General features: G+C 43.6%; 1 protein-coding gene across 1 annotated transcript; it reads right to left on the bottom strand.

The window, feature by feature from the left end:
• Positions 1-8,152: 8,152 nt before the first annotated feature.
• Positions 8,153-9,301, bottom strand: SERTM1 (serine rich and transmembrane domain containing 1). Its single transcript, XM_079903162.1, has one exon. The coding sequence runs from the start codon at positions 9,256-9,258 to the stop codon at positions 8,935-8,937; it is 324 nt and encodes a 107-aa protein (XP_079759288.1). The 5' UTR covers positions 9,259-9,301; the 3' UTR covers positions 8,153-8,934.
• Positions 9,302-11,471: the final 2,170 nt, after the last annotated feature.

Raw genomic sequence — 11,471 nt, 5'->3', positions numbered from 1 at the left:
GCCCTTCCTCTGGGAGTAGAGGGAATTTGTTCCTGCATGGTTGGTCTGTCTTTCACTTCCTCATGCATTCTGCAAACATCACTAAGCCATCGTATGGCTGGTAAAAAAAGACTTTAAATTTGCAAAGCACTTTCATATGTATTATGACTCCAAGTTTCAAAAAGCTCAGGAAGCATATGGTCATGTCATTCCCCTGCTTATGAGGGCTCCACAGCAAGCCCCCAGCCACAGGATAATGCCCCAACCTCCTGTGGCAGACAAGGCCTGATGGTTTACATCCTGGCTGGCGGGGACCATCTCCCACCACACCCTGTAAGAGCCCTAACTAGCCGTTTTGTCATCCTGGGGTCCAGCAGGAAGCTCACCCTCAGATCCTCAGAGATGGAGGTGTATGTAGGAAGGTGGCGAGGAGGATGGCCTCTTTGTGCATGGCCGCTTGTCCTTGATCTTGGATTTCAGGTTCCCTCTCTCCACCCTGTAAAAGTGCTGCAACGGGTATTGAGCTACAGGCTTAGAGATGCCACGCAGACACGAGGACCCCAGGAATTAAGATGCTGCACCGGGAGCGGATGGCCTAGACACTTTGGAAGCCGGTCCAGTGCTGATCTGCCTTCCTGTCTATGTGTTATATGCTAATGGCATGGAGCGCTGTATGATTCCTCACACATACTAAGCCCTCTTGACCGCCACGGCTTTGAACTTGCTGTTGCTGCAGAAATGCCGTCTTCAGCGCCCATATACATGGCAAAGAGCTGGCTCAGGCATCCTCAACTTGGAACACGCTTCTTCCTCTGTGTGTTTGCTGTACCTTATACTTACTTCCAGTAGAGCTAATTTTACGTCTTTGTAAATTCTAATAGCAGTTTGTTCCCACCTCTAAGCATTTAGCTGAGGCTGGGTTGGCATGACACAAAAGTGTGCATTCGTGTCTATGAAGTGAAAAAAATCACCAAGACATTTGGAAATGGATAGCAAAAGCAAATGGTTAATATAATTTTTAACTTTGCAACCAGTTGTTTTCATATGTTTATCCTTTGTGTGAATAAGCAGAGCATATAGACCCAATCAATAGATGGAAGACAGAGGAAGAAGAGGTCAATTTGATGTGTGAGGAATTATTACTTTTTTGTTCCTTTTTATTCCCCAGGTAAATCTGTGAAACCTCTGTTTTGATTTGTGGTCTTTTTGTTGGCCGACTTTGAGTGATTGAAATAATAGAGATTCAATAATTATCTTTACACTGTAATCCTCAGATGATCATGCTTTGGGATATAATTTCATTTTGGGGAAAGAGAGCCCAAAAAGATGATCTTTGCAGCTCAAATAGCATCATCTCAGAAAGGCCTCTCTTTCTACCTGGTCTAAACTTCCAGTTACACTCAATTCTTTCTATTTCCTTTTCCTACTTTATTTTTTCTCCTATGCACTTAAATTATCTGATCTACAATGTGTTTTACTTATTTATCATGCTATTGTCTGTTTCCTCCACTAGAATACAAACTTCTCGAAGGGCTTTGGTCTGTTTTGCTTACTGTTGAACCCTAAGAACAAAGAAAAATCCTGGCATATAGTAGGTGAGCAATAAATATTTGCTGAAGGAATGAACATCTCTTCTTTTCATTAGGAATGAGTCTGCCCCAAGGAGGGGCTCTCTGTGTGCCTTGTATATGTGTTCTCTGCTCCCAGCTGCTGTGGAGCTGAGACGTCTTTGTGTCCATGTTCTGGAAGTAGGGCCCTTGCTTAGTGCTCCTGGCTCCAACTTGGGCACGTGTGTGAGAAAGGAGGCTGTGTGGGACCTGTGTCCGTGGTTAGATAAGACAGCAATAGCCTGTGTTCTTCTCTCCATTTTCAGCAGGTACACATTTATACTGGCCTGGGACATATTGCAAAGTTTAATATTTGGTTATATAGTTATTCCTCAGTCACCTTTGTGAGTAAACATTTTCCCAAATATATCTATTAAAAATGACGATTTCTGGGCTTCCCTGGTGGCGCAGTGGTTGAGAACCCGCCTGCCGATACGGGGGACGCGGGTTCGTGCCTCGGTCCAGAAGGATCCCACATGCCGTGGAGCGACTGGGCCCGTGAGCCATGGCCGCTGAGCCTGCACGTCCAGAGCCTGTGCTCCGCAACGGGAGAGGCCACAACAGTGGGAGGCTCGCGTACCGCAAAAAAAAAAAAAAAAAAAAAAAATGACGATTTCTGAATGAAAGGAAGAGAGGAGTAAAGAACAGTAGTTAAGTTGTGGAACTTAGAGCCTGATTCTTTGGGTTGGAGTCCTGATGATTCTGCCACTCACTAGCTTTGTGACCTTCCTCAGTTTCCTCATCTGTAAAATGGGAATAATAATAGTATCTACTGCAAGGAGTGTTAGGAGTGCATACACAAAGTTCTTAAAAGAGTGATGTGCAATAGTGACTATGTAAGTGTTGGCAATTAATGTTATTTGTCATTATTATTATTCCTGCTTGAATAACAGTCTTGAGCTAAATAAGTTTACTTTTATTGCTAGTAGTAAGCATGTTTAATACTTTTAATATTATTACAACTGACATTATAGTAAACAAATGAATCTGGCATTTTATTAACCAGAACTCCCTCCGGACTTGCATTTATACCTATAGAGCTAAAAATGATGTTTATAATGATAATTCTGGGTCACTGGGAGATCTTGAATTAGCTTCTGAATTATCAAAGTTACTACAGCTTTGGGGTTGAGTGGATTTTGTTATAAAGAAACTGTAAAATACTTTTTTGAAATATAATACTCCAGAAGTAGCAATGTACAAAAATTCTTCAGTAAGTTTACATTCTTGAATGCCAGGGAGAAGTAGTACAAAGACTCCTCGAAATATAAGGGCATAAAGGCAGTCTGAGAACCAGTAATATGGTGTGCAACTAAACAGCACATACTGGGAATCCAGAGGTACTGGTTCATTGGGCAGCACTGGATGATTTGGGCAAATATGCAGAGGCACTGTGTTGCCTGACATCTCCAGGCACTGTCTCATCCCACCCTGACTTTCCTAGGGTGATTCCAATTTTGACTGTAACCCCAAATCTCTCCAGCATATTCATGATGCTTCATAAGTCAGAGGGTGCTCACCAGCAGGCTTCATTCTTGAACTGTCTTTCCGCCATTACTGCTCACATGATGACACATGACTCTGTCCCCAAAGCCTGCAGGCCTTGGGGGGGGATAGGCTGGAATAAGTCAACAGGGCCTCGTGTTTCTTCGCTGAGGCCATGGGAGCTTAGAGAGGGAGTAAGGGAAGCAAGATGACAGCAGAACAGGTAGGGCCAAATGAATGAAAGGTTAGGTTGGAGTTGTGAAAAAAAGAAGACTGGAAGAGGAATTAAATTCATGAAGGTAGAGAGAGTAGACAGTAGGCAGGATAATACAGGGATATTTGAACTGTCAGGAGCCAAACGTTCTACCCAGCGTTTGCTTGATATTTGCACATACAGTACTACTCACCACATATTAAGCAATGTGGTGTTAGATGGTTTACATACCATTTCTGCTTAATTTTTACAACCTGTAAGGAAGTTACTGTTCTCTTTATGTTATTAAGATCATGGAGGCTCAGAGAGGTTGCCTAAGGTCACGGAGGTAATAATTAGGGCTTAAGGATTTGAACCAGCCTCTGTCTGAATCCACACCCTGTGTTCCATGGCACATGGAGTGAGTTAAACAGGGCAGGCAGATAACTGAGCATAAACTACCCAAGAGTGTCAACTATTCACAAGAGGCTAGAATCATAAAGAATAAGCCGTATAGTAGATAAAGCATGACTGCTTTTTCAGGAATGGAATTTTAAAAGTAGCAAAATTTTAAATACTTCAACTTTACTGCAGTATTAGTTTTATTGGAACATTAGGCACACGTCACGTTAAAAATACTAGAGGGCTTTCCTGGTGGCGCAGTGGTTGAGAGTCCACCTGCCGATTCAGGGGACATGGGTTCGTGCCCCAGTCTGGGAGGATCCCACATGCCTCGGAGCGGCTGGGCCCGTGAGCCATGGCCGCTGAGCCTGCACGTCCGGAGCCTGTGCTCCGCAACGAGAGAGGCCACAACAGTGAGAGGCCCGTGTACTGCAAAAAAAATAAAAATACTGGAGTAAGAGTTACATGGGCTGAAAATGATTGAAAGACTTTAGACCAGGGCCAAATGGGGACAAGTGAGGAGAGGAGAGGAGGGGAATCTGAGTAGGTGGGGAGGTTGGGGGAGAAGGAGAGGGAGAGAGAGAAGGAGGGAGGGGAGAGGGAGAGAGGGAGAGAGGTGAGCGTGTGGAGGAGGAAGGGAGTTGTGTGGTAACACTCGTTCTAAGCTAAGACCGTTTCCATGGCTAGAAGATGAACAGATATTTGTAGCAGGGAGAACAACTCTCCACCCACTCCCATACCCCACCCAGGGTGGATCCGAATAGAACTTTGTGTCCATCTCTGGTCTATTTTCCACAAAGTAGCTAGAGTAATCTTTCTTAAACATAAATTCAGTTATTTAACTTCTCTGCTTAAAACTGTTCAGTGGATTCCCCCTGCTCTCCAAATAAAACTCAAATTCCTACTATAACCTACTAGGCCCTGTATAATCTGCCCCTGCCTACCACTCCAACTTCATGCTGTGCACCTCAGCACTCTGACTTTCCTGCTCACAAGAACTGAGATCTTTCCTGCCACAGGGCCTTTGCACATGCTACTCCCTTTGAAAAAATACTCTTCCCAGCGTGTTTCAATGCTTACATGTGATCTCATCAGAAAGGCCCTTCCAGACCACCATATCTTAAGTGAGTTTCCCTTCTTGTCTATCATTTCACCGTTTTATTCTCTTCATAGAGCTAACTGTAATTGTAATTATACATATTGTTTGTTCATTTGTTTCTGTATTTTCTTCACTAGATTATAAGCCTCCTGAGGGCAGGAACTATATCTGCTTGTTATACTTAGTGACAATGGACTTACTTGTTTATTTAATAAATACCTGATGATAATGATGTCTCCCTACAGTGTTCAGGGTGGCACACCCTCCCTCAGAAAGGATCAGAGCTAAGATAAAGAAAAGCAGTCAGTACTTGGAATGGTTTGATGAGGACTCTGAATAGTCAGATGTGAAGTGACTACAGGAATCAGTGAGCTCTGTTGTAATGAAAGGAGCATTACTAGGAATTGTCTCTTACAAAATAGAGATGTTTAGGCATGGTTTTGAAGTTGAAGAATGGTTAAGGAGGAGCTCGTGTGCTCTGCTCACTGTTGAGGGCAGCGTTATAGTGAAGTCAGTGGACTGTGTAAACTGTGTTGTCTTTGAACACTGAGAATTGTTGTTTGTTCCTGGGAGGTTTGTGTGTGTGCGAGAGTGTATGCTACACACACCACACACACACACACACACACACACACACACACACACACACACACACATACGTGGGATTCTGAGAGCTCCCCACTGGTGACCAGGAAGAAAGAGCACAGTTGCCCTCTCAGGGGGATAGACTGAAGGGAGCTGGCCTGGGAGCCCCAGAGCTCCCCTTGGACTCTTCCGCTTCAGCCTCCCGCCAATCACCCACGGGAACTACCGCCTCCCCGCACACCCTGTTCTGAGTAACTCAAGTTCTGGGAAGTGCAGTGCTGAGGCTTGGGCTCTGTGTGTTGTACCAAGTAGGACGGATCTTAGAGGGCCTCCTAAAGGACAGGGGGACCTGGCATTGGTCTGAAGTGGGAGCCTCTTCAGTGGGGAGAGGCAGACCTCAGGCAGCAAGTCTAGACACTGGGGTTTTTCTTGGAGAACGTTTCCTTTTCATTCGCTGTTCATTCATGTGCTATTGTTTTCCTTTGCATTGTGGGGATAGTCTAGTTTGGATACTGTGTAAAACATTTTCTCTCATTTGATAAACCTCATCAGTGACCCCCCAGTCCTCTAACCTAGCCTGTTATAGGCACATGATCTTGTGAAAGAGGTGCTGTGGGGAAGAAGGGCTGTGACTTTTCTTAGGTCCCTCTTCGACAGAGCCCAGTGTGATGGCAGCCACTTTCCACCTAGGAAGGTGGCCTGGAGTTCAGCCCCGCACCCCCCCAGTGGGCAGGGCTGTGAGCCGTGTAAGGGGCGAGGGGACACTTTGCTTGGAGAGACAGCAGTTACTTAGGCAGCGGTCCAGAGGTAAGATCTCCCTGTCCTCCACAAATACGCTTGAGCAATATATGCGACCCTTTCTCTGCCACAGTGTGTCCTACTGACCATGAGCATCACCCAGCATCCTTGTTAAAAATACCACTTCCCTGGCTCCACTCCTGAGGTCTGGACTGTGGCCCCAGAACCTGAATATTTCCCAAGCATCCAGGTGATTCTTCTGATCAGGGAAGTGTGGGTCTCACTGCCCCAGAGGGAGGGGACCCTTCAGAGGTGGGGAGAGGCTGACATTTGGGCCACTAATTATTGACCCTGCTTCAGAGAGGACGTGAAGGAAAAGCCTCCCTAGGAGAGAAGCTTGTGGACGACCTCACTGAGAACAAACAATAAGAGAAGAGCCAGGCTTTCAGTGGGCTTGATTTCTTTATTTATAAACCAGTCTTCCAACCTTTCTGAACTTCTTAACACAAATTCATCTCAAGTTGTACAATCTGTTATCCTGACAAGCTGGGAATGACAAATCCTGTTTTACATCTTTGAATGTTGCTTCCAATCACTCTAGTTAACCTTGAGAGCTAGAAACATCATGGCAGGGGGAGGGGGAGGGGTGTGTGTGACTGCAAATTTAAAAAAATGTTAGTTTTACTTTTAGAAGCCTTTAGATCTCTTCCAGAAGGAAAGAGTATAAAGTTACCCCTTAGAACAGATCATACTAAGATTGTACTGTTGTGTGGCAAATTTGCTCCTTTATTTTTTAAAATCAGTTCATCCAAGTCCTTTCTTCCTTGGTAACCAAAATAGCACAAGATTAATCAAAGAGCAAAAGTGAATATAGATGCCTCTGTAATCCTGTGCAGCTTTCACACAACTCTTAATTGGGAGTGTGTGAATATATATATTATATATTCTGAGAATGTGTTGTGTACAGACACACAAAAACACACACACACACACACACACATATACACACACAGAATGCTATAATGGTCTAAAATAGCAGAGTTTTTCTGGTCCAGCATTTATACTACATAATAACATTCTAACACACTGCCATGCTTTAAATGACAGCAAAGGCAAAATTTTCACTAATTATACATTTTAGGGCAGCAACTCTGTGCAGGTCTTATGGTGTTTGAGGACATTTTTGATATATATAAACCTTTCAATGTGGTCTGATTTAAGTGAGGCTTATGGATTTAAAAAAAAAAAAAAAAAAACCTTCTGATCCTCACTTACCGATCCGCATTTCTCTCAGCATTTTAGAATGACAAAGATAGACCCTGTGAAAATGGCGGATTCTTCATCCCATCCCAGTTCTGGATGGAGATGCCACACAACCAAACCAAAGGGTGGGTTGAAGGCCCACCACTTAAGATTAGTAAATGTTTTGGACAAGAAGGATCCAGTTGCCATGGGCAGACAGGGGCATGTTGATGCAGTGGGCTTCGTAGGCTGAATACATTCAGTGTTTACACCGTGGACCATTTATTTTAAAAATTAAATTAAAATTCTTACTCTTAAGAAGCCATAGTTTGCTTGCTTTGTTAGTTTTTTAGGGGCAGCTTGATTCCCTCCATATTCCATGTCTATGTTCAGGTGTGTGGCTCATTTCATGGACAAAGCCTGAGTTCAGGTGTGCTTGGCTGACCACAGTATGGCAGCCCCAGGATCACTAAGCTCCCAGCAGCTACCCAATGTGAGTGTTTACAATTTTAAACATAAATCCACATTCTGGAATCCTAATGTAGAGTATTATGTTAACACACAACAACAAGTTATCAGAGACCTGTAACGTGCATGGAGTATATAATAACATGGATATTAGCTATTGAGTCTTCTAAGTTTTGCAACCTAATAAGAGTGAACAAACATCTGACATCTTGGAGTCTTACTATAATTCTGCACTAAACTTATAAAGACTGTGAAACTGAATAAAGGAACATATACAACTGCGAGGAGTTATTACTGTACAAAATACAACTAAATTAGTATTTTCCATATGTGTAATTCCATTGATGAGAATTACAGATATAAAATAAACGTCCTGGTGTCTGTTCTGGCGCTTCTCTTAGTAATAGCAACAGCAATTATCACAAAGAATTCCACCATGTTAGGGGCATTATGACTATAACATAAGTAGGTAAAAACCCAAGAGGCAGAAATACATTACAAATGGCATTATAACACATATTTGTCTTGCTATTAAAAGTTAAAGTCTTCCAGAACTTTTCCACATATGACTTAATTCATCAATAAATGTGATTTAGAAAACATTTAAAATATTTTTGTCCCCGGTTTTAGAGATGTTATACATGAAATCTAAATTGAGTCTTTTTTTTAAATTGGTGTTTCCACTTTATCTTTTAAATATGGATAATATCTTCCACATTGCTCAGACTTCACTTAGCCAGTTTCTGCTGAGTCCGTTGATTTTACGGTTTTGTAAGAGAAGCCAAGTGCAGAGCCCTGATCCAGCATCCTCTGCTAGGCCGCCTCAGGTGAGTTCTGCCTCAGGTGTCCAACAGGGTGGCCTGACCCACTGAGAAGAAGCCAGCCCCAGATTCACCAAGCAGTCTGGGTGAAATTCTGCACCTTGCATGCATTTCTGTCAGCATCAACTCCGACATTCACAATGAAAAGCATCATGAACAGGAAAAGAAATCAGGGCTGAAGGAGAAGGAGAACTGGGTCTAATCAGTGGAAAAGAACAAAATGGGCGTTTCTTTCCTGAGGCACGTACTTCATGCGACACTTCCCGAGGGAAAACTCCCCGAGGGCCGCAGCATTGAAGGATTCTTACATTTTCTTCAGGAGGAAAGGTTTGAAAAAGTGGACCTTTGCGAGGAAATACTGCAGACTTCCAAGTTGGTGAAAGAACTTCCAGCGTCGCTTGGATACTCCGGGTAGGAGGAACTGGAGGAGATGATATTTTTGAGCCTCTGGAGGGCAATGATTAAAAGTAGAAGCAGGAAGGCTAACAGGCTGAGGAATATGGACACATAGATGTAGACATTTGACAGGTGGCCTGAGGACGGGTCCACCGATGTGGACAGGGATGTGGGAAATAGCTCGAGGAAAGTTCCATTCTCCATACTCCCCGAGAATACAGATGAAGAGTCAGGTTCAGACATCTTTATGGAAGGTCAAAGAATGCACAGTATATGAAAAGCCGTTTCACACAGGGGTCAACAGGGACAGAATCAGCATTCTTTTTGTCATGATAGCATCAGCAAACATTGCGGGTGGTTAAATCAGTACAGCAAAACTCAGTTTCCAAGCAAAGGTAGCAGGGTATCAGGTGTCCATCACTGCAAAAACAAAGACAAAAAAACCAAAACAACTGAGTGCATTATTCAGAAAAAATTACATTTGAATCTCACTTCCAGTTTTCATTTCAGCAAAGGCTTAATTATAAAATCAACCGGGGAGGGAAAAGAATGAAATAATTTCCCCAGGAACAAGTAATGTTTCTGTCTTTCTATTACAAATGATGATATAAAAATGCACTTTTATCTGATCTCCACAGTACCCTAGGTGCCAGGTTTCTGCAAGGAACTAAAAAGGAAATAAAAAGGAAAATATATTTCTGATACGTTCCATCTGCTGAGATTTCAACAGATGCTCCAAGTGCATGCTCTGAGAATAGGACCCCAAAAGTTAGCTCCAAACCTTCCTCCTCCAGAAAATGAATTCCCCGCACTCTCCAGCCCACTAGCATAATTCCAGACCAGTATTTCCTTCTAGTATGCTTAGGAGAATCACTGCACATGTAAGTTTGCTTTTCATAATTTGCTAATTTGTTTATAAAAATATATCTTCTTGAGCTTGGGGGCCATTTCTACGTAGTTCTTTTCTTTTAGGTCTACCTCTGTACTTTGTTCTGCATATGTTAGGCATTCAGTAAAAAACCTTTAGATTAACTTAGAAGAATAAAGGTTTGATTTCCTCTGAATGGTAGAAAGAGTACTAGCTTGGCTGTCAAGAGATTTAAGTTTGAGGCCTGAATTCTCCTTTGTCTTTGGGAAGTTGGGCAAATTGCCTACATTTTCTGAGCTTCACTATTCTCATCTGTAAAATGGTATATAGTACCTGCCCCATTCCCTCACTGTGTTATGCAGGGATCAAGATAATAGACAGGGAAGCACTTTGTAAATTGTTAAGATTGGGCCAAAATGAGTTTACCGTGTGTGGGTTGTGTGTGTTTGTGTGTATGTGGTGTGGTGTGTGTTTGTGTGTGTCTGTGTGTGTGTGTGTGTGAATGGGTGCTGAGAAAGAAATGCTCTTGGCCATGTTCCCCCTCCTCACGGGGTCCCTATGAGGAACACTGGAAACAAAGTGGACTGAATCAGGCAGATAGCCCTGGGGCAGAGCATGATTCTGCAGGCTCCAGGCGTGGGGGCGGGTGCCGTGTGTCTCTGACACCCTCGCGTCCGTGACTGGGGAAGTCATAGCCAGCTTCTGCCTAGTTTGTGCGGGGGCGAGGGAGGCAGCCTGAGGAAGAATGATCCCTCCCGATGGATGACTGTCTTTCCTCAAATCCAGAAAAGATGCTCTTCCTAGTACTTTATGGCATTAGATCATTTTTTTGTAAATTTCCAATTTCCTTGCATCGGATGTAGGGAAACGCTAATGCGAAAATATCCACTCTGCCTGGCTTTCCCTTTCCGTAACCTCTGCCCTGCATTTTACCTTGAAAACTTACCTTTCCCTTCCGTTCCCCAAATCTAATTAAGTGGCTGATTCCTTGAGGGGCTGACAGTGGCCGCTGTGGCTGTGGCTGAGTGGCACTAATGATCCCTGGGAAGGAGGGGACCCTCCTGAGAGGGCTGCCCTGTCGGCAGTCAAGCAGGCTACTCATCTTAGTGGCTCCTCAGAGGGGGCCACGGGCAGTTCTAGCGCTTCCTAAAATAATTTGACTCCTAGTCCTCATTACACTTTGCCTGCTGATTTTAATTCCACTAAGTCTGCTACAGGCTCCTAACAACCCTTAGAAAGAGAGAGGGAGAGAGAGAATCACGGTGGGACTGCAAATGTGTCACAGTGATCTGGCAATACCTTGTCTCATACAGCACATAAATGCTTTAGGGGAAAACAGCAGCATCTCAGAGACAGCATGACGTATAGGCAAGAAAACTAGGAAAGAATCTCATGGGCTGGATCAGAAGAAATCTTCAAGATGTTTTGGTAAGACCTCTTAAGTCTAGCTGAGGAAACTGGGAACAAAGAAGCTGATAGATTTGACAAAAGAAATGTATCTAATTAGAAGATAAGCCGGGACTTTCAGCTCTGCCCATCCTCACCCTTTATACCATCCGGTCTCAATTTTCCTACCGTTTGGTAGTAA

This window comes from Stenella coeruleoalba (genome assembly GCF_951394435.1).
Source record: "Stenella coeruleoalba genome assembly, chromosome: 18".
Taxonomy (NCBI): Eukaryota; Metazoa; Chordata; class Mammalia; order Artiodactyla; family Delphinidae; genus Stenella; species Stenella coeruleoalba.
Note: the sequence above shows the minus strand (reverse complement) of the source record. Positions and strands in the feature narration are given on the sequence as shown.